The sequence below is a fragment of the Pygocentrus nattereri genome, chromosome 10 (genome assembly GCF_015220715.1).
Source record: "Pygocentrus nattereri isolate fPygNat1 chromosome 10, fPygNat1.pri, whole genome shotgun sequence".
Classification (NCBI taxonomy): Eukaryota; Metazoa; Chordata; class Actinopteri; order Characiformes; family Serrasalmidae; genus Pygocentrus; species Pygocentrus nattereri.
The window spans coordinates 11,075,964-11,099,630 of record NC_051220.1 but is presented as its reverse complement, the minus strand read 5'-3'; the positions used below and the strand labels follow the sequence as shown (position 1 = coordinate 11,099,630).

At 41.2% G+C, this 23,667-nt stretch overlaps 2 protein-coding genes across 2 annotated transcripts in view; both read right to left on the bottom strand.

Annotated features, from left to right (window-relative positions):
* LOC108413039 (procathepsin L-like) overlaps nucleotides 1-23,667 on the bottom strand; it is a 161,528-nt gene that overhangs the window by 73,860 nt on the left and 64,001 nt on the right. The gene's annotated exons all lie outside the window — the stretch shown is intronic.
* Nucleotides 8,666-21,598, bottom strand: LOC108413040 (procathepsin L-like). The gene is made up of 9 exons (XM_037542167.1): nucleotides 21,572-21,598; nucleotides 15,775-15,875; nucleotides 14,988-15,130; nucleotides 14,658-14,852; nucleotides 13,016-13,207; nucleotides 12,492-12,654; nucleotides 9,474-9,582; nucleotides 9,247-9,348; nucleotides 8,666-8,891 (listed from the first exon to the last, which is right to left on the bottom strand). The coding sequence occupies exons 2-8, from the start codon at nucleotides 15,872-15,874 to the stop codon at nucleotides 9,249-9,251; spliced, it is 1,002 nt and encodes a 333-aa protein (XP_037398064.1). The 5' UTR covers nucleotide 15,875; nucleotides 21,572-21,598; the 3' UTR covers nucleotides 8,666-8,891; nucleotides 9,247-9,248.

Genomic DNA, 23,667 nt, shown 5'->3' with positions numbered 1-23,667 from the left:
CCTGCAGTCCAGACCTGTCTCCCATTGAAAATGTGTGACGCAGTATGAAGTGCAAAATACGACAACGGAGACCCCGGACTGTTGAGCAACTGAAGTTGTACATCAAGCAAGGCTGATGTGTTTTGTTGACCTGAATGCTTCATTACAGTTGTTGCTCTCAGGGCAGTCGCAATGTGGCAAAATCAGTTTTTTTCAGTTAGGCTGTAAAAGCTTGACCTGCCGGAGTCTCTGCTGCTATCTGTTAACACTGTATACTGTAATCACTCTGAATTAACAGAACTAACCACCTGTATGTTTCTTTGCTGAGCTGAACAACTGCCCATCCTGTGTGTCTGTGTGACGGTCAGACAGATTGGCAGACGCTCGCAGGTAAAGTGCGGTGACTTTAATGATCCACTCAGTCCAAAGGGAAAAACACAACTCACAGTATAATATCCAGTCCAGTAATCGATAACAAGAAACCATCCGAAACAGGGCAACAGTATCCAAGGGGCAAAAACACAAATCATACTCGGGAAAATACGTCCAAGGTTCGATACACAAAATATACAGAATAGCAGAATCATAGAACGCTCAGTGATTGTCTAAACAATACTTTGGAGTTTTCAAAGGCTGAGTCCCCTATCACATGATCGATCACATGGTCTCCCCTAGCACTCTGGGAGATGAAGTCCCGCTCCTTCGCAGAATGCATGACAGTACCCCCCCCAAAGAGTCCGGGCGGACCCGAAGACGGGGACGACCAGGACGACCATTCCCACCACCACCGGACGAGGCCCGGGTCCAGCACGTCTCGGGCCGGCACCCAGGTCCTTTCTTCTGGGCCGTAGCCCTCCCAGTCAACGAGGTACTGTAAAAGTCCGCCACGCCTGCGTGAATCCAGCAGTCTCCGAACCGCGTACACTGGCTCTCCTTCTATCCACTCCGGTGGCGGGGGCGTGGTGTCTGGCGTCTCCTCGTCTAACGGACCTGTAACCACGGGCTTGAGAAGAGAGACATGGAAGGAGTTAGACATACGAGACAGTGGGGGTAGGTCTAATTTGTATGTAACTTCATTAATCTTCTTGACTACTTTATAAGGACCTATATATTTGGGAGACAGCTTGCGACAACTTCCCTCAGTTAGTCGCAAGTTCTTGGTGGCCAACCACACCCGATCCCCTGGTTCGTATGTAGGAGTTGGCCCTCGATGCTTGTCTGATTGTTCCTTGTGTCGGCGGATGGCTCCTTCTATTCTCTGATGTGTCTGCTCCCAGACTTGTTCACTTCTCTTCATCCACTCGTCCACTGCTGGAACATCAGTTCAGGTTCCAGTCCATGGTGTGACCGGTGGCTGATAGCCTAAAATACACTGGAAAGGCGTTAAACCTGTAGCAGAACTGATTAAGGAGTTCTGTGCCATTTCCGCCCAGAGCAAATACTTTGACCAGTCTACTGGGTTGTCTAGACAGAACAGCCTTAAGAATTTCCCCAGCTCCTGGTTGACCCGTTCACATTGTCCGTTGGATTCCGGATGGTAACCCGAGGATAGACTAAGTGAAACCCCCAAGTGTTCAAAGAATGCAGTCCATACCTTAGACGTGAACTGTGGTCCTCTATCGGAGACTATGTTTTCAGGGATCCCGTAAAACCGGAACACTAACTGGAATAAAGTTTCAGCAGTTTGAAAGGCACTAGGAAGGGCTTCAAAGGGTATAAACCTTACTCCTTTAGAAAATCGGTCTACCACTGTCATAATAGTGGTAAAATTCTGCGATCTGGGCAAGTCCGTCACAAAATCCAGAGCTACGTGCGACCATGGTCTGTTAGGGATCGGTAGGGGTAACAGTTTCCCCGCTGGTAACGTCTTTGGCGTTTTACATTGAGCACAAACGGAGCACGATGCCACAAAGGAGTGAATGTCTTGGAGCATGGTTTCCCACCAATATCTATTGACCAAGAGTTGCTGTGTCCGAGTTTCACCTGGGTGCCCTGATGTCAAAGAGGAGTGTGCCCATGTGATGAGCTCTGCTCGGAAAGATGGGGGAACATATAGCTTCTCTGGGGGACACTGCTCAGGTATAGTAACCTGTGATAGGGCCTCCTCAATCTCTTCATCTATCCTCCAATGAATGGATGAGATTCTAACTTCTGGGGGAAGAATCGGATGTGACCGTTTTTCAGGGTCCAGAATACCTCCAGTGGAAAACTTCCGAGACAGAGCATCGGCTTTTGTGTTGCGGGTCCCCGGTTTACAGGTTATGCTAAATCGGAAGCGCGAGAAAAACAAAATCCACCTAGCCTGTCGTGCATTCAATCTCTTGGCTGTCCTAAGATACTCTAAATTCTTATGGTCAGTTAAAACCGTGAATGGATGATTGGCACCTTCTAGCCAGTGTCGCCATTCTTCCAGTGCTAGTTTAATGGCTAGTAATTCTTGATCCCCGATTCCGTAATTTCTCTCCATTGGGGACATCTTATGGGAATAGAACGCAATGGGGAGTAACTTCATTGGAGACCCGGTACTCCGCGATAGAACAGCCCCTACTCCTGTTTCTGAAGCATCTACTTCTACCACAAATGGCTGTTCTGGATCCGGATGTGTTAAAACCGGGGCATTAGTAAAGGCCGTTTTAAGGTTTTGGAATGCCTTTTCTGCATCCTCATTCCAGGCTAATTTCTTGGGATTTCCTTTTAGCAAAGAGGTCAGAGGGGCGGCGATAGTACTATAATTTCTAATAAACCTACAATAAAAATTGGAGAATCCCAAAAACTTCTGCAACTCCTTTACAGACTTGGGTTGTGGCCAATCCAATACTGCTTCAACCTTGGGATGTCCATTACAATTCCTTGTGGACTAATAATATACCCCAGATACGCGACCGAACGCAAATGAAATTCACACTTCTCTCCTTTTAAGGAACAAGTTATTTTTTAACAATCTTTTCAATACCTCTCTGACGTGGGATACATGGGTTTCCCAGGAGGGGGAATATACCAAAATATCATCAAGGTATGCTATCACGAATTTACCTAACATGTCTCTAAGGACATCATTTATGAATGCCTGGAAGACAGAGGGGGCGACAGAGAGTCCGAAAGGCATAACCAAATATTCATAGTGCCCCCTAGTGGTCACGAAGGCAGTCTTCCATTCATCACCTTCTTTCACCCTTACCAAATTATACGCGCTCCAGAGGTCAAGTTTGGTAAAGTACTGCGCATCTTGGAGCTGTTCTAGTGCTACTGGAACTAAAGGCAAAGGGTATGGGTAGGCCTTAGAGATCTGATTGAGTGCTCGGTAGTCTATACAGGGCCTTAAGCCCCCATCTTTCTTCTTGATGAAGAAGAAACTTGAGGCTATCAGAGAGGTGGAAGGCCTGATAAAACCTTGTTCCAGAGCTTCATTGATATACACATCCAGAGCTTTTTGTTCTTCTTGCGTTAGGGGATATATTCGGGCTTTGGGCAGTATTGGCTCTGAAACCAATTCAATGGCACAATCATAAGGTCTGTGGGGTGGCAGTTGGGTGGCGTTTTTCTTTTCGAACACTTCCTTTAAATCCAGATATTCAGAAGGAATACAAAACGTAGAATTCGAATCAGGGCTTTCAATGGTTGTGGACCTGAGAGAAAGGGACGGCATACCAATACAATTTTGCACACAATATTCTGACCATTTTGTTACAGTACGCTCTGTCCAGGAAATTGTAGGATTATGTTTCTCCAACCATGGAAGTCCCAAAATCACTTCAAAATCTGATTGCTCCAATATGAGAAACGATAGGTTTTCAGAATGGAGAGCACTGACTTGCGTTTTGATGGGGATAGTGGCCTGGGTGATGGGGCTAGGCCCCACAGGATCGCCATCCAAAGCAGTAACTTTAAGGGTCTGTTGTAGGTTCTGTACAGGGATCTGTAGCTTCTTCACAATCCAAGTATTGATGAAATTCCCCTCAGCTCCTGAGTCGATCAATCCTGAAACGATAATATTATTATGGTGAAGGCACAACCGCACCGGTAGTAGAACTGATTTGGAGACCAACCCCTTTGTGGGTATACTCACCACATTAGCACACGAAGTAAACTCTGCGTGCTTTCCAGGGGTCGGCGCCTTGCTTTGAGAGGTCCTCCTGCGACACTCTCTTATACGATGACCGGGTTGCCCACAGAACAGACATAAATGATGGGAGAGACGATGTTGTCTCTCCTCTTGTGATAATCGGGATGAGTCACACAGCATGGGTTCAGAGCTTTCTGTAGGTTCCCTTCTCAATTGAAAATGGTGAGATGTGCTTTTGGGGTTCCTGAAATTTTCTTTCTTCTTACGGGAGTTCAATAAGTGATCTAACTTTATTGGCAATGATATTAACTGATCCAAACTTAAATCTTCATCCCTGCTAGCAAGTTCATTAAGGATTTCTGGTTTCAATCCTTGCCTGAATGTCACCAAAAGGGCAGCTTCATTCCAGCCACTGCTGGCAGCGAGAGTTCTGAACTCTAAGGCGTACTCTACCACAGAATGTGATCCCTGTCGTAACTGGGCTAAACGTTCTCCACTCACTTTTCCCTCATAGGGGTGATCAAAAACGAGTCTGAATTCCTTCAAAAAACGTGCATAGGTCCAGTTACTAAACAAGGACCAGCTAGCAGTAGCCCAGTCTAATGCTTTACCAGCTAGTCTTGATACCACAAACAATATTTTTGCTTGGTCTCTAGCGACGGGTGAATTATCAAAAAACACTGAGCATTGTAACAGGAAACCTCTACACTGATCCGGATCGCCTGAAAATTTATCGGGCTTACTAACCGGAAATGTAGTTTGTGGAGTAGCAGCGGCTGGGGAAGTAGGTGCGAGCACCGCCGGCTGATCAGTCAGATTTGTGGCGTGGAAGTGACTGGACATTTCTTTGATGCTATTCACGAGCTGCACCAGCTGAGCTTGCTGTTCCGACTGTTGATTACTCAGGGATTCCAAAGACCGTGTTACTCCTGAGAGAACAATCTGATGTTGTCCCAAGAGTTGTCCCTGCTCCGAGAGCGCGCTTTGGATAGCGTCCTTCTCTGCCGTCTGCATAGTGGCGAAGTATTCTGTGACGGTCGGACAGATTGGCAGACGCTAGCAGGTAACGTGCGGTGACTTTAATGATCCACTCAGTCCAAAGGGAAAAACACAACTCACAGTATAATATCCAGTCCAGTAATCGATAACAAGAAACCATCCGAAACAGGGCAACAGTATCCAAGGGGCAAAAACACAAATCATACATGGGAAAATACGTCCAAGGTTCGATACACAAAATATACAGAATAGCAGAATCATAGAACACTCAGTGATTGTCTAAACAATACTTCGCGAAGTTTTCAACCTGAATCCCTGCTTAAATATTAGCAGGGGATGAGCATCAGGTGAAGAGTTCAATAATCCGGTGACTGAGAGCGCTGATAGGTGCATGGGGAAACCACGTGACCTGTCTGAGAATCTTGGGGTTTGGAGTTTTCAAAGGCTGAGTCCCCTATCACGTGATCGATCACATGGTCTCCCCTAGCACTCTGGGAGATGAAGTCCCGCTCCTTCGCAGAATGCATGACAGTCTGATGCTGTTCTTCATCTGCATTGATTAAGTGCCCACTGCTCGCCATCCTTCTGGACCAGTCTGACCATGGAGCTTCTTGCTGTACAACACTGTGCAAACCTCACCTGCATGAACGGACCCTCCTGATGATGCTGCATTTTGACAATCATTGATACTGCTATTCCTGCTTTTCCCATTTTGCGTATCTTGTTTCTGTTTGCTATCCAATGTGGACCAGAGGAGGATGGGTTCCTCTTTTGAGTCTTGGTTCCTGTCAAGGTTTCTTCCTCTTGCTCTTAGGGAGCTTTTCCTGTCACCGTCGCAACTGGCGATGCTTATGGGGACTTGCTGTTACAAAAAGTGCTATATAAATAAACTTTGCCTTGGCTTGAATTTAAACTGTAACTAGAACCTCAAACAAGCAACCACACAAATTATAGCAGTACACAAATTAGCATAATTTACATAATTTAGACAGCTTGTGGAAGTTATTGTTATTATTTAGTTTTTAATTTTACAATACATCAGCAAACAAGTTGAGGGGTCAGAAAAAAAACCCTGCTTAGGCCCCTCAAAAGGCTAGGGCCTGTCCTATCATTGAGTCATGTGACCATGAGCTGACGATTGAGTGTTGGACACTGCAGTGAGATTACTGCCTTGACCTCTCCTTTCCTCCACTTATTTGCAAGAATTTCTTTATGTAACTTATCAAATGTACTTAAACATTTTACTTCAACATAGATTCATGGTTCACTGAAAATTTATACATAATGTATCTGTTATTGTACATAATTCTGCACTGAAATTATTGCATGTGGTTGTACATAATCTGAACCTTTACAAGATGCAGAGATTATTTTCATAAATATCTAATCTAATATTTATATTTCATAAATATCTAAATATAAATTTTTCAGACATTTCTATTTGGACAGATTGTGGGTCAGTTTCAACAGGCTGCTTAGACTCTGCGAGGGCATGCCCAAGCATTATCTAATGCCCTGGAGGGCACCTTTGTCAAGTACTCTAGTGCTGCCTAGTGTCCTGGAAGGCATCGACAGCTCAGTGCCCAGCCCAAGTAACTACTGACAACAGTCACTTTGCTGAGGTGCAGCCAGTATCCACACTGAAGAGCAGGGGTCAAGAGCTCTCGTATCTGCATGAGCTTCCTGTGTTACTGAGGCTGTTCTATCTATCTGTGTTTAAACATCTATTTTGCTTGTTGTAAACAGAATTTCACTTTGCCTTCTATAATGTCATGCTTAAATCAGGTAGTGGAGGACATGTGCTGTGTCATTTTAAATGTGTACATATACGTGATGAAATCAGGTTGTAGAAAGGTAAACGGATACATTAACACGTTTATTAAGCGCTAATAAATCATTAAAAAAGGAACTGTGAGCTGAAGAGATGAAATCATCACTGTCTCTGCACAAGAACTACAGAGCTACACCTGCACGCCAGCTTATGTCTACTCGACACATCCTTCCTTAAAATCTAAATATGTCTGTAAGGACAGGTCTCACTTCTTCATTGTTCTTTAGCGCCCTTCAGTGGAGGAACTCTGCACTGCACAGTCACTCAGTTCCTTCTGCCACTTCAAGCGATACCTGTATTGATACCATTCTGCACTCAGTTACACTTAATTTCCAAATTAATGTGTTCTTTCATATAAAAGAAAAACAAACTTAATTAATTCTCAATGTCTACACTTTATTTATTTAACTAGATCATGGTGCACTGCATGTGGCTGAGAGCTCAAGCAGGCACAAGTTCAAAGAATTCCAGTTTAGCTCATCCCAAAATGTGTTTGAAACAGAAGGTCAAAACCATCACCAATTCTCCTGAAAGCCTGGTGTATAATATCAAAATATAAAATGTCCCATTTTATTAAAATAATGGTTTATTATACCAAAATAAAACCATACCTTTTCAAAAATAAGTAATTACAAGTCAAAATCACCAGAATGAGAGAAAGAACAGATAATTATCTTTTATGTGGCTGAAACAGGCTTTCATACCGCACACCAAACAGGTGGTTATGTTGTGCTGCTCTTATGTTAATTATGAAGTGTTCATTTGCATAAAAGTCCTTAGTAGATAAGTCACTAAACTTGCCACACCCACCAGTGCAGTGTTGGTAGACTCAATAATGCCCTGTTTAGTAAATCTGCCCCACAGATGTCTATTTATTGTGTACCCCACACCTGCTCTATTTAGTGTATTTACCTGTACTGACCTGATTCAGCTCCAAATGGTCATCAATAGCTGATAATGGTGCTCATGTGCACCAACACTGTGCAGTAGATTCAACTACATGGCTGTTGCTCTAGATGGTAACTGGTAAAGCTCACCATATCAGAGACCAGTTTGCTCACTATACAAATAAAAATAATGACCTGTTGTTATTGTGATGTTGGGGGCTTATGATTCAGGTCTAACAGTTTATTTTTACAGGACTTTACTGACTGTCTTTATTATCTGTGTAATTAAGATTAAGTGCCCCTTATTAGTCCCACAACGGGGAAATGTTCACCTCCACATTTAACCCATCCGTAAAGTCAAACACCGCATGCACATTAGTAAGCACACTTGCCCGGAGAAGTGGGCAGCCCTATCTGCAGCACCCGGGGAGCAGTTGGGGGGTAAGGTGTCTTGCTCAAGGACACCTCAGTCATGTACTGTTGGCTCTGGGGATCGAACCGAAGACTTTAAGTTCATAAGGCTGGTTCCCTAACCTCCAGCCCATGACCGTCCCTATATGCAGAAAGAAGAAACTGCGAAGCTTCTAATCTGAAGACTGTGGACATGTTTGTATGTTTTTCCACCAGGTTAATATGTATAACAAGCAGAGATAGGAACTCAAGCCTTTTAGCCTGAGAAAAAAGTGCATCTTTATGCAGTCATTACTGAAGTGCTGTTCTCCTGCCGCTTACACCAGCATCAAGTTCACTATGCCTTCAAATATTGAGTCTTTCATTGCAGAGAAACATTCAGTGCTAGATGCAGAGAATGCAAAAAAAGTCATTCAAGTGAAGTTTTGCATGAATTACAGATCACATTTTTTCATAATGTGTGTTTATGTGCTGGTATGACTCACAGACATCAGATATTTTGTGAATGCTAAGTGTTTATTATATTTTCAGCAGTCAGAAAGAGCTGGGTTTCACAGAGATTCATTAGTATTTTTAAGAAAGCATCGTGGTTTAAAGCCACTTTTAAACAGAGAAAAGGGAAAGACGGAAGAAAGACGTTTTTGTTTGCTTAATCAGTAAATGCATTCTGAGCAAAGTGGATCCTCCTCTGTGGGGTTTTCAGGTTCTGGCTCTCTCCAGTCTGTAGATAAAGAACAATTAATAGAATTTACTCACAAGACCAGCTGCATCCTTAATGTTGTGTTACACTTAGAGATACAATGTATTCATTGCTGTAGTTCAGTTCTAATTCTGGAGATCCCATCTCCGCTCCAGGAGATCAACTGACCTGCACGAGTCTTTTAACTTCAAATCTGTGGCAACTAAATACGTTTGACCACAGGGGTTCTATAATGGTCATTCAAACTCGTGATTATTTACACCATGATTCTAGTTTATGAAAGTCTCCATCAGCTTCTCAAACAGGCAGCTGGAACTGAACCCAACAGTGTAGGTCTCTGTAGATGAGGACCGACACAGATTTAATGAAGTTATACCTTTAAACCACAGGGAAGGAGGGCCTTGTGGCGATACCACACTGGTTACCCTTGTTCCTGGACATCTTGATGTAGCCTTTTTCACCCCATTTAACACCCCAGCTGCAAAACAAATGGTGGATATTTTTGGATTTTTGTCCTCTGAGTAAAGCACGTTACTCCACATCCCTGACTGTGATGTGACCAGGAATCATCTCTTTTAATGTTTGGCTGGTTTGTTAAATTACCTGTTCTTGACCAGCCAGTAGTCCCTTCCCTGCTTATCAGTGCCGTAACCAACAGCCAGCATGGCGTGACCCAGCTTAGTGCTGCTGCAGTTTGGCTCATCATACACACCTGTAAACATTCAGGTTACCAGCTTTCAATTAGGATGTGCAACAATTATCTGATAAATCAAATGGACTATTAACAAAATTCAGAGAAAGTCCTGCCTCCCTCAGTTACTGTTGCTAGGTGAGTCAAACTTTCAGTATATGCTAAGATAGTAATATCCACAACATGTGTGCTAACAGATTATTAACACAAATGAACATTTAAAATAAATAAGTGACACTTTTTTAATCCAACAAATGGGGAAATATCAACTCCGCATTCAACCCATCCATGAAGTGAAACACCACATACACACTAATGAGCACACACACACTAAGGGGCAGTGAGCACACTTGCCCGGAGCCGTGGGCAGTCCTATCCACAGTGCCTGGGGAGCAATTGGGGGTTAGATGCCTTGCTCAAGGACACCTCAGTCATGGACTGTCAGCACTGGGGATCGAACCAGCAATCTTCCAGTTCCCTAACCTCCAGCCCCCGACTGCCCCATAAAAGCACACAGAGGAGCATCTGAAACATTTTATCATTCAAAAATAAACTGGCTTGATGTCCCGATCAGATACACATCATTTAAGAAACAGAAATGGATTCTGGAATCCAGGTCTGAATTAACTGAGGGAAGTGTTAACTTCACATTAACCCAGCAGATCTGAATGTCTAATAAAGAGGAAATCTTAGCGACATAAGCTCAGATGAGCTAATGCTAAATAGTCATAGCAATGTTCATTAGATGTTAAGAGGGACTCTTTGTCTTTTATCTGAGGTTTGTCAGCAAACATTAATGAAATAATACAAAGAACGGCATGTGTACAATGTTTATCTATACACAGACTGTATTACCAGAGAATTTGTAGTGAGAAAAATTACTACTCAGTAATGTCTTAGTCCAAAATGAATGGGTTAATATGTAGCATTTGAAAAGTCATAGTTAATGAGTGCTTAAACATTTTTATATAGAAGAATACCTTCATTTCTTCAACACACAGCAGCATAATACACCATAACACAGCTGTTATATTTTCGAGAGCTTTTGATTTTGAGTTATAAGACTTTTCAGCACTCAACATAGCTAAACAATCAGTGTTCAGTAGCAGTAATGCTAAACAATCAGCGCTCAGTAGCAGTAATGCTAACCAATCAGCGCTCAGTAGCAGTGATGCTAACCAATCAGCGCTCAGTAGCAGTGATGCTAACCAATCAGCGCTCAGTAGCAGTGATGCTAACACAGTGCTTAGTAGCAGTGATGCTAACCAAACAGCGCTCAGTAGCAGTGACGCTAACACAGCGCTTAGTAGCAGTGATGCTAAACAAACAGCGCTCAGTAGCAGTGATGCTAAGCAGTCAGCATTCAAAAACAGTAATGCTAGCATCCTGCAGCCCAAAACCTGTTTGCTGTAGAAAGAAGAAATATAAGTAAGTTTCCTTTGCATTTTTAGTGAAATTCATCCTTCCATTTTCCAAAATTAAAGGAAGGTCCTGGACAAGCCTTCAGAAAACATTTTAACTTCTTGTTTAGCTCCATTGACTCTTATTCATATAGGACTCGCTTGCGGGCTTCCTCTGACATTTTGCCATGATGTTTTTCATATAATGGGAGAAAAACGAAGTGGCCACCCATAAATCTTTTGGTTTTATTGCCAAATGTGAGATGAATGTCAAATGTATACAGTCCTGTCAAATCTGGTAACTGGGTCATTCCATGGAAATGGCACATTTTGAGTCCTCATCTCCTCTTTAGGTGTATTTTATCTACTGGGTCACAAAAATCTATATTTTAACAGCTTTACACATACATTGAAATATCTCCTTTAATACAGTGTATTTTTTTAAATTTGATCTTTTTATGAGAACTTTGTTTATTTATTTATTTTTGCTGACACCACCTATTTTGTCATGTCCCTCATGGCCTTCAACGAAAGTATACTTAGAATATACCAAATACAACTATAAAAAAGTCCATATATTTTGATGTCATCCTAAACAACTGTCTGTGTTTAATTGTTTGTGATATTATTTTTCAAAATTAATTGATAATTATTTATTAAAATCACATTATTTAGTTCTGTACCTAAGTAACCCCTCAACCCCGTAACACAAATGAATCTCCCCCACAAAAACAATGGTATGATCCATATGATCCATATACATCAAGAAGTGACATCACTCAAGTCTTTTGGACAACAGGACAGCAAAGACAGGCAAGTGGCTTCCTTCTTTTATTTAATTTTGGTCATTTATCTTGTGATATTGTGGTCGCCAAACTCAGTGACTCAACACCGTCACATGAAAAAAAGATAGAAAACTATTACTTATAAAAAAAGTTTTTTTTATTTCAAAACTATATGCTAATTCTGAATCTCATGCATGCCATGTGCTCTCTCTCTGGTATACAGTATGTAGAGCAGCGGCCATTTTGTGCAAAAATCACAACCCCGTCACACTCAACCCCGTTACATGTTTGACTGTGAGGTATACATATCAATGATACATTTAAGCAAAAAATTTGAAAATGTCAAAGTCCAATTTGAACCATTCTAGTGGAATGACCCAACTATCAACAGCTTACTTAACTAAAGCTAACTAATAAGCTAACCGATCTTAGCATTGTTCTGTCACCGTGAGCTGAATGAATTGTCATTGAGCTGTGTGCTTGATCTTCCAATGTTTTTTTTCTTTTTTAATTTCAGGAATGAAAATGAAAAAGAAACCGAAACAACTCCAAATGTTAAGGATAGTGTGAGCCAGGCATTACACATTCCTTACTAGCACCTTTCTATTGTTTCTCCTACTCCTGATGGAGGAAGGGAATGTTTGTGTTTGACTGAAATCAATCACTATTTTAGAACTGTGAATTTCCTCACGTATGCCTGAAATACAGAATATGGTAATGAGTAGAGCAGATTCCTGAGGGTTACCTGACATATAGAGCTGGAAGCTGTTTTTGGAAATATCCACAGATACAGAAATAGGCCCAACTGTGGCCACAGCGTACTGCAGAGCGTCTTCTGTCTGCTTCACCGTGTTATAGTCGGAACACTTAGCCCAAATTTTCTGGTTATTAAACCTGCATGGCCCTTCCTGAGGAAAGATGAAAACAGTCAGGGTCAGCTAGTTCAAAGTTCAAAAACATCGGCAAAATTTTCTTCTCACCCAGTAAAGTTTTGCTCTGGAGCTAACAGCCTATCGACCACACTACTTAGCACTCTGCAAACCGAATGCCCAAATCATCAAATACCTGCTTGACTTACTGCTTTAAAAATGAGCAAAAATGTGTGGACAAAATAGCACTACGAGTTAGCATTGTAGCCCCACTTTACAGCATGCAAAGCAAACTTCAGACAGCAAAAAATGCCTCAGTTGATCAAATACATTTTGGCAAAAGGACAAATTTGTGTCTCCCTAATTAAATTATTGGCATCATTAACTACCGCAGCCTCACCATGGCCTGGTATGGATAGGTGTTCGCTGCCTCCAGGCCTCCACTTTTCTTGATGTAGTCAAAGGCCTTTGATGCAAGGCCACCATTACAGCCATGGTTTCCAAAACTCCCAGAACAGTCCACCAGCTGTTGCTCACTCAAGCTTACCAGCTTGTTTGTCTTCTTGAACATCTGACCCTCAAGCGCCCCCGTCTGAGAGAGGGGGGTGATAGAAAACAAAGGGGGTAAAAAACAGAAATCTTGATGATTTTCTTTTCTTAAATTCCACTCTTCCACAGCACCCATACTCCTACATTCCCCTGTATTTATCCACAAGCTGATAATAAACATTATTCATTTTACTAACTTGTTTCTATCACCAATATTTATGAAAGGTCATCCATTGTAATGATGCACACTAAAGCTACTTCAGCGCTAACAGCTCCCCCTTGTGGAGAACATTCAGAGAAATAGATCTATAAACAAAACAAAAAAGTCACTGATACCAGTGAAAACCGATGATTATCGTATCACTGGGAAAGTGAAAGTTACATCCATGAACATTATTAGGGGTGCAGCAGATCACAAAATCGTATCAGTTTGTGAGTCACGGATCGTATTTTTTTTTTTTTTCAGATTAAAAAAAAAGGGAGACAAATATAACTTTCCTTTCCATTTATTACTTAAAGAATTTAATGAACACTTAAAACAAGAACTTTTGCACATGGTCTTAAATGAAAACAACAATTAAGATGTCCATTGTTTAAATAAAATCTTATAATAAACAAAATTGTTAAAGTGCGATATGAGGCATGATGATACCTTCTACCTTTGAGTAACAGTAATTGAAAAAATGTCTACGTTGTCTGGGTAGATGGTTGACACATTTTTTGCTATGTCCCCTGCTGTGGAGAACACCGTCTAGCTAGAAATTGAAATGCCAGGCCCAATAACGCAGCATCATAGTAACGTGTGGAAGAACATTTTGCATCATAGTTTGTGCTTCGGACCCCCAACGTTTGCGAGTGTGTTGAAAGAATAATCAAAGTAAACTCTAAACTTGGTGAAGGATGTGTCTTCTGAGGACGTGAGTGAATTATCTACTATTGTTGATAATGTTGATTTTAAATCAGTTGAGATCAAAATATCGAGCCAGATGTTCTTTTGGGTCTGTGCGTGTGATGTTTATATGTAAAGATGTACAACAGGGTGTGAAAAACTACTAACCCAATGTCTCTGAATATTAAATAATTATTTCAGGCTTTACAGGGTGACTCACAGCAGCAAACATGCACCATATTTTATGTTTTTTTTTCCTGGCTCAAAAATAATATTTCTTTCAATTTTAACCAAAAAATACTTAGAGTGCTGTTTCCCCTGCCCCCCGCCCCCATGACCCAGAAGGAGAAGCGGTTTAGAAGAAATACACTTTGTTTTCAAGGCAGCAGACACAAAAGAATGGCTGATCTCTTAGGGTTATCTGCATTATCCTAATGTGGAGAGCATGGTGACTACCACGCTTCTGTTTGGTCTTGTATCACCTTGTAAAACCAACATTTTTAAAATTAAATATACCAAAACTGTCAGAAATGTAAATTATACTGATCTGACAAAATATCCCTCCATCTGGTTCTCCCTCTCTGTCTGTCCTGCTGTAACTCACCGCACTGAAAGCCCAGCAGGAGCCACAATGACTTTGGTCCTTAACCTCAGTCACATAGCCTGCAGTCCTCCAGTCCACAGCACTAGGCAGAGCAGCACCCTCTACCGGTTGGAGAAATGTAGTTGCACTCTCGATCTCGGACTCATTGAAGGATCCCAGGCAGCCCTTGAACATCTGTTGGTACTCCTCATTATCCTGTCGGAGAAGACGATGGTCAGAGAATTGCGACTTCCCAGAAATCAAATGCAGTTACTGAACAGCACATAATAAACAGAGTTAAAGGACAAAAATCAGTGAATTGTTTAATGAAAGGTCTAAGTGAGATCTCACCATATCTGCAAAGTGGTTCATGCCGAGTCTGTAGCTTTTGATGCCCTGGTCAGCCAGCATGTTGTGCTCCAGAACCAGTTTACGATTGTCCAGCCAGATCATCTTACGGCGAGACTCTTCTTCCACTGAATCATAACTCTTACCTGACAGGGAAACATATATATAGTGCATACACATTATTTTCCACAGACACACATACTGTAAATGCATGCACACAGTTTGTCCCTCCAGGCTGCTACAGAGTTTCTGCTTCACATCTTCAGCACCAATATTCCAGACAGCAGACCGGCACATGATTCAGAGCAGAGCTTTAATATGATTAAATATGGCCACTTAAAAAAAGATAAGGAGCGTCCATCACTCAGTCTCTCTTCAATCTTTTGATGTTGTTACCATGTTTGTGGTTTTGCTATTGCATCTGTTAATTTGCTGTTGCATTTCTGAATTCACGGTTTTCTTGAATTTGGTGTTAAGTTTCTGAATTTGCTGTTGCATTTTAAAATCTGCTGTTATGTTTATGAATTTGAGGTCGTATTTTTGTATTTGCATTTTCAAAATTGCTGGAGCTTTTCTGTTTCTGAGCTTCTGCCAAAAAATGTTACATAGGCCATAAACATATTAGTTTTTTTTAAAGTGTAAATTATTATTTTAAATGAAAGATGTAATATTCTTTCAATAAAAAAAAACATTCAATATATATTTTTCAGTTTTAGTAAAGAATTTGCCACTGCAGTAAAGGAACATTGTAATTTGTTGTACAGAAGCAGATTTGATGTAGATTTCTCACCAAACTTCTGTTTCCAACCGTGGAACTCCAGATCCTCCAAAGACATTCTGGCTGCACCGGCCACAGCCACAAAAGCAGCGACAGTAAGCAAAACCCTCATTCTGGACAGAGTAAGAAGTACATTTAATAACATTTGAACTGTTGCAAATCCTACTTAAAATGTAAGTAAAGAACAGTTACCATTACCAGTATAACTTTCTTTTGTTTTAAATGAAATGCATTCATGGAATGAAAGTAACTCAATACTTATGCAGCATTTTAATTGACTACATATTGACTAATTCTGCAGAGCTACCTTTACATTTGCCTAGACTCCTTACCCTTTTTTACAATCAGTTTGCATGACCTCTGGAACATTCAAATTATCTGTGAATTTATGATGAAGTTTGTGAGAGGGTGTGTGTGTGTGTTTGTGTGTGTGTGTGTGTGTGTGTGTGTGTGTGTGTGTGTGTGTGTGTGTGTGTGTGTGTGAGCGAGCATTTATATAGTTTCATGAGCCACAACTGCAAGATTACTTCCGAGACTGAGACAAATGTTGGTCCAAACTTTTGCCTTATAGCTCAGCTCCATCTTCACCACTACAATCCGGTACAGTGACTGCATTACTGCTGCCGCCTGTCCCAGCCTGTGGCCAATCTCACGATACCTCCTCCCATCACTCATGAACAAGACCCTGAGATACTTAAACTCCTCCACCTGGGGCAAGTCCTTTCCCCTTACCAGGAGTTGGCATGCCATCCTTTTCTGGGCTAGGCCCATGGACTCAGACTTGGAGGTGCTGATCCTTCAGTGAGCGCTGGAAGCAACCATGCGATCCAGCCAAAAGAACAACATCATCTGCAAATAGCAGAGACGCCACCCCCCAGCATCCACACATAATGCCCTTACTGAACTCAGCTACGCCTTGACGCTCTGTCCATGAATATCACAAACAGGAGTGGAGATAGGGCAATCCTGGCAGAGTCCAACGCTAACACTGAAAGAGCCTGACTTAATGCTGAGTATTTGAACACAGCTCTAACTGTTTCACTGTTCTGAGTAGTAGTCCCAGCACCCCATACTCCCGGGGGACCTCCCACAAGATATCTATAACTATGGTCTCTGCAAAAGTTATGGCACATTTTATTCTATTTTTTATTTTGTCCTGCACCAGTCCTACTACAGCTGATGTGAGGTTCTGGCTGTCTAGCTACAGGCAGAAGCTGCCCAGAACTCCAGCTCAAGTTCTCAGAGTTCTTCCCGTCCTTCACTCAGTTTTCCATTATACATCCAAATCCATGTTGAAGATATGGTCTGAACTCACAAGCATAATTAGTTTTATTTGCCATGTAAACAAACCCATTGTTATGATCACTTGATACCAACTGGACCAGACCTGTTTGTGCATTCATGGCAAATATTGTCAAAAATGCTTTTTACATGTTGGTGTATTTTATCATATTCTATTTAAAAGGTATTTGAAAAAGCAACTGGCAGCCATATGTTAGAAATATTTTCCCACGGACAAGTGAGTTTTCAGTTTGAGGTGTGTGTGAAGACACACAGCATTAGGATGACTAATACATGTGAAACCACTAGTCAGTGGCAAAACTTCAATAGGACAGCCACAGCAGACAATGAAATCATTTCCTGCTCCTGTTTCTAAATAATCTCACATTAGACTCACCAAGTTTTCTTCCTATTTGTTCAATAGTATAACGTCAGTGGCACTACTGACCTTTATGTGCTGTCTAACTTGATACTTATTTTCACATGAACATTATTTGCAATACTGCTAAGTATCATCCAATATGTTCACTCATATATTTTATGTAAGATTACAGTCTATATTTCCACCGACACAAACTGAGCAATGTAATTAGAGGAACACTCCAAGTGTTTTTCAGTCTTTATCTACTCTGTCTTTAGATTACAGTTGATTTGCATTGACAACTTTTTGAGCAACAATAACTTTTACGTATAAATAAGAAAAAAAGTCAGCAGAAACCAATTTATTACAGAAATAATGTGCATCTGCTGAAGACACTGCCCACTTTTATAAAATACAAAGCCACCATCTCTGAACCAGGTCAGAGACTAGGGGTGATTACTGACAACACAGTGTTCTTTAATTTAGTACTGAAGGGCTGGTGTTCAACAAAGTTTGAGGATTTCCTTTCTCATGTTGCCTGAGAGCCATGTGTGCCCTTTGCCTTTTCAATCAGTGAAAGTTTCAGCAGCTTGAAACAAAAATACCCTTTGGGCTCCTCTGGGCCACCACCATCTCCAAAAACCTGATGGACATCATCCCTTGGCCCCAACAACTATTAGCTGCAGAATATTTAGACTGTGTCTGTCTTGATTTACTGAGGATGCCAATCAAGCCTGATCTCCCTAGCAACAGCCTGTCTCCCAAAGCAATATTTAGCTGGGGTTATGCTGCACACAAATGACCCAGTTGATGTACTTTAGGTCAGCTTTTAACACCATACTACCATGCCTCAAAAGCTAGTCAGCTAGTCACCCACTTGGACTGAGCTTTCAATATGCAGCTGTGTTCTAGACTTCCTGAGAAATAGGCTTCATGCAGTCAGGATGCACTATGAATGGGTTGTGCTGCTCTATTGGCCAAAACACTAGAACCCCCCTGGGCTGTGTAATGAGTCCTATGCTGTACACTCTGCTAACCAATTATCATGAACATACACCTGCTTTAGTCTTGTTGACCACATATTAGAAGGCTTCATCTGTGGCTCAATGCCTGAGTAAGAAAGGCAACATGTGAAACTAAGGCAACCCTCAAACACTAGAAAGATGTTTGGAAAAGGTCATTTAAGCTATCTTACAGGAAGAGGTATTCCTGCAAGTAGATGTTACACATCCCCCACAGGTCTATGTCACTTTCCCAGGCCAAGTGCAGCAGGCCAGGTACAGAAATTTGCCAGTATGTTGAAGCAGTGGGCAGCCAGGCCATTCACATCATAAATACCCAGTACCCAATGGAGATCTCATCTCACAGCTATGAGGAAATAGGAAGGAGTCTGGAAAGATTTATATAACAAGCTAGAACATTTGAGCCCTCGGAGAACCCTTGGGTCTCCACTGTTGATATGAATGTTAATGAATGCATGTAAAAGTAATACAGTTCAACAGAAAAGTATAGTACATTTTGATCAATAAGTCTTACTCAAGAGTTTCCTTGGGCCAGTTGAAGATAATTGTACTCAGTATCTGCAAACAAGATTAGACTACCTTATGAATGCATAAGAGAAGTGAATTTAGAACTGTGAGAAAACATCATACAGATGTGATGTGTTTCACATAATGTTTCAAAACAGTGGTTCTCATTTGAGGTTTGTGGTTAAGCAATAAAGATAAGAGATCAGCACCATCAGCAGTACCCAAGTTTGCCAAAAGTCACACAATGCTTTTCATTTGAGGTTTGTGTTTAAGCAATGAGAAAAAACTCTGGTTCTTAATTTTACATATTATTTTTGCATTGACATTTTTGTGTTTTGCATTACTCTAAATTTACACTCATATACTGTAATGACAACATTGTGAATACATCGTTTTTGTTCAAATTGGTATCCTGAAAATTAAGTGTGCTAAAGGATTAGAATTGAATAAAATACATTGCACATCAACACAGATGCTGTCAGTTTACTTATATTTGGAGTTAGTTGTGTTGTATTAGATGTGCGCCTATAGCAATTAGTTTGTTGATTTAAGCAATAATAATGGGTAATTTCATTGACACTGATTTTGTTTAGTGATTACTTTCTTAAATTTTTGTGCATAAGTTAAAGATTGTAAGTGAGTTATGCCTATTTTCAGGTACATTTGTAACCTTTGTGCTCCCAAGTATAATCTGATTTATAAACATTCATAATTTTTGCAGAAAATGCTACAGAAAGTATTTGAAAAATTGTATAGTTTGTATTACTATGAATACTGTTGTTGTTGCTGTTGTTGCTAATAATAATAATATAAATAACACCTGTAATCATTCTAGATGAATACATATATGGAAAATCTTTATTATAGAAAGGTTGTAAACACCTGTCTTATTAATATATGACATTGTATTGAATTTCAACTGAATGCAGATTGTGTACTACTGTGTTGCAATGTTTGTGAACCTTCCCTCACAAATATTATCAAATTTTCATTGATCTTGTAACAACACAGCGTACCCTATAAAATAAATATTACAGAAGGTGTATAAATACATAGTTTTCAATTCATTTATTGAACTAAGTCATCTAACATTAAATGTCTTTTTTGACAAAAATGTGTCAACCTTTGCTTTCAGGAACTGCTGGAACCCCCCTAAGCAGCAATGATTTCAGCTAAACAGTTCCTGTTAATATCAATCATCAAAATACCTTCAGGAAATGCAAGAAGGCCTTGCATGACCGCATCAAGTTTGTTCTACTTTTCCTATTTACATTAAGGCCTAATCCCATTTCTTTTTTTAATTCCTACCGCTTGTTTTCAAGTGTCACCCTAACCCCTTGGAATTGAGTCACAAGTGAGTTTTCATTTTTTCTCATAACACTCTGTTATGATTGGAGTTTGGAGTTTGGAGTGTATCTTAGTTTGGAGGGCCATACAGCTCTAACACTTCGCTCTACCCCTCCATCTCAACAAAAATCAGGACACCCTACCCCTAGACGTGAACGCACAAAACAGAGGGCTAAGGGCTAAGTGGTAGGGCCAAGGGGTGAAATGGGATTGGGCCTAAGAACTGAACTACAGAGTGTTAAACATTTCACCCATCATGAAAAAGCCATTGTGTTCATTCAGAGCATGTGAAATGTTTAAGATCGGGGCCATGCAACAAGCTTGGATATTAGCTAGCCTAGTCACTCCCACTTTCAATGTTCGGCAACGCATTGCCTAGGCATATTTTCCTATATGAACCTTAAGTTATGGTTGGAACTTTATTCTGATAACACCAGGACTTGTTCATTGTGAGGCAGCACTGTTCATAATATTGTTTACACTTACAAGAGCGAGGAAGAAGGCCCACTTATTCTGTACTTAACAACGGAGTTAAACTTATACTGCAACTTATACAGAAGCTCTATTTATTTTATTTTTTTATTACCAATGCATATCAATGCATATGTCTGCACATGAACACATGCAATGTTAAGCTACCACATGATTTCTACGCTTGCCTATATATAAAGTGTTTACACAACACAGTGATCAGTTGTCATGGTCATGGTGTTGACAATGGACATCATGGTCCTATGAATGGAAACCTGTACGTCTGTCACATGTTGGAATCTGATGAACCCTTTGGATGAACAACTAAATCGTCAATGAAGTGTTAATCATAAAAAATGTTGTGTTGCATTGTTTTTCCATCACTCAAATTAGTTTGGATCTTAGTATATTTGCTTCCATGTCTGTAGGTGAGCACAACATGTAAAAGTAACATAACAACAATGAATACAATGAGGTATTTGAGTCATAGTTTCAGGGTAATCACTCACATTATTCATATTTTTTTCACCTGATGTAAGATGCAGTGAAAAACAACACATGATGGAAAGAAGTGAATTTGCATTTACGGGTCTATCGCCACTTAGTCTTACTGTAATTTCAGCCCGTGTCTATGTCTCTACATTACACTGTCCCTAAACAATTAAATACGTAAGAGGTAAGAAACTAAGTAGAAACGGGTGAATTATTATTTTACAGCACTAGTACAAAGGCTACAATGACTGACTGTTTAGTATTATTCACTTTTTACTTTAGTCATTTCTACCAGTGTGTGTGTGTGTGTGTGTGTTCCAGCTCTTACCTCTGTGTGATGTAATGCAGTCTTGAAGCTCTGTGAGTGAATGATGAGGTGAACGTATCCACCCTCTCCTTTTTATTGTGACTTCATCTGACTAATCCACCACAATGATGCTTATCTCTGTGCTAAATATGCCGGTAAGCACGCTCTGCTCACCACAAACTGCTCACAAGAAACATCTCACCACAAAGATCTCGCCACAAAAAGCAGACTTTATCAAGATCATCTTCTAAAATGAGCAAACAGTGTCTTTTAGAGCCGTTTCCAAAATGCGTTCTTTGTCCTAGATTTGAAAAAGTGTGAATTTGATAAAGGAGTAATTTCCTAGTTTGGGAAGACTGCAGGACAGGGTCAGGTGAACCTTAGAGACACTAAGGTGCAGGCAACACTACAACTGCTTTTGTACAAATGTTTTGGTTATTGTGCCACCCTGCATTAACCTTCTGCAATCAGATGTCCCTTTTTGTGTGATCATCCGAGTGCAAGTCAGCATCTGATTCTGCTACTCATCAGTTCCCCCATGCTTGCTGCACTTGATTTCAATGAGCTGTTGCATGTGATACAGTTGCTGGCAGTGTTCTTCAAGCGTTTCCTTTCCAATAGGTTTGGAAAGCATCAATTAGCCTTTAGCACCATTGAAAATGAAGCTCTGGCTCCGTTGTTACCTTGGTAGCACTTCTGTTCTCATCAAAATTTTCACTGACCACAACCCTGTAGTTCTTCTCAGTCATAAGTCCAACATATATCAGCATTAATGCACTGGTCCCTTATACTGCAAGGTTTCTGTTTATCTATCTGCCATAAAACAAGTTTGCACAAAGTGGTCACAGATGCCCTTTCCAGGTGTTAGTGATGTGTGATTTGAGTCTTTTGAGGTTCACATTTGGGGTGTTACGCTCTGCTGCATATGCATTGGACATTATGTGTGTCTCTGTCCCTTTTTTGTCCAGGCACTGTAGCACCAGTACACAGTTGCTCAGGTCTACGTTTTGCTCCTCCACACTTTGCTCAGTGTTGCAGTCAAAGTCAAGTCAAGTCAAGTCAAGAGGCTTTTATTGTCATTCCATCTATGTACAAGTACACAGTGGAGTGAAATTACGTTCCTCCAGGAACAACACGGTGCAACAAGGAATAAAAAGTACAAAGTGTGAATGTGCACACATCGTGTGCAAACAAAAAATGAAGCTAGAAACAATAAATATGATAAACAGACATTAGACACAGTAAACAGACAGGACAGTGCAGCACCGACACAGCACTCATTCTGGACATGAGGTGGTGAGAATAAGGTGCAGAGTTATTAACATGATCTGTGAGCCACGAAGTCAGATGACAGACATAAACACAGCAGTTACTGAGGTAGAAAAAACAGTTAACACAGTGTTAGCAGCAATGATCCAGATAGTGCAAGTAGAGCATCAAAAGAGTTGTGTGTGTGGAGTGTGTGTATGTTGGGGGGCGGTGGGGGTTAGCTCAGTCCTTGTGAGTTTAAAAACCTGATTGCTTGAGGAGTAAAGCTGTTGCGGAGTCTGTTACGGATGCTCCGATACCTTCTGCCAGACAGCAGCAGTGAAAAAAGTCCATGTGAGGGGTGAATGAGGTTGTCCACAATGCTAGTGGCTTCCTGGATACAACGTGTGGTGTAGATGTCCACGATGGAGGGGAGAGAGACCCCAATGATCTTCTCAGTTGTCCTCACTATATGCTGTAGGGTCTTGCAGTCTAAGGCGGTGCAATTCCCAAACCAAGCAATGATGCAGCTGCTCAGAACACTCTCCACAGTCCCCCTGTAGAACATGGTGAGGATAGGAGGGCCTTCTTCAGTCTCCGCAGGAAGTCTATGTGCTGCCGTCCTGGCCTGGAGTCTTGCGCATTCTACGTCAAAAATTGTGTTCCCCATCTCACATCCTGGGGTTGGAAAGCGGCAGTCTGCACGTCTTCTGGCATCCCTGTGCTCGCCTGCTGTAACGGGGAGCGAGGAGGTGGGGTGAGGGCGAGGGGCGAGGAGGTGGAGCGATATGCGTATATGCGGAGACAAGCCAGATTTATTATGGGCAAATCCATGGTAGTAGCAATCCATAGTCAAGACGGTCCAGGGT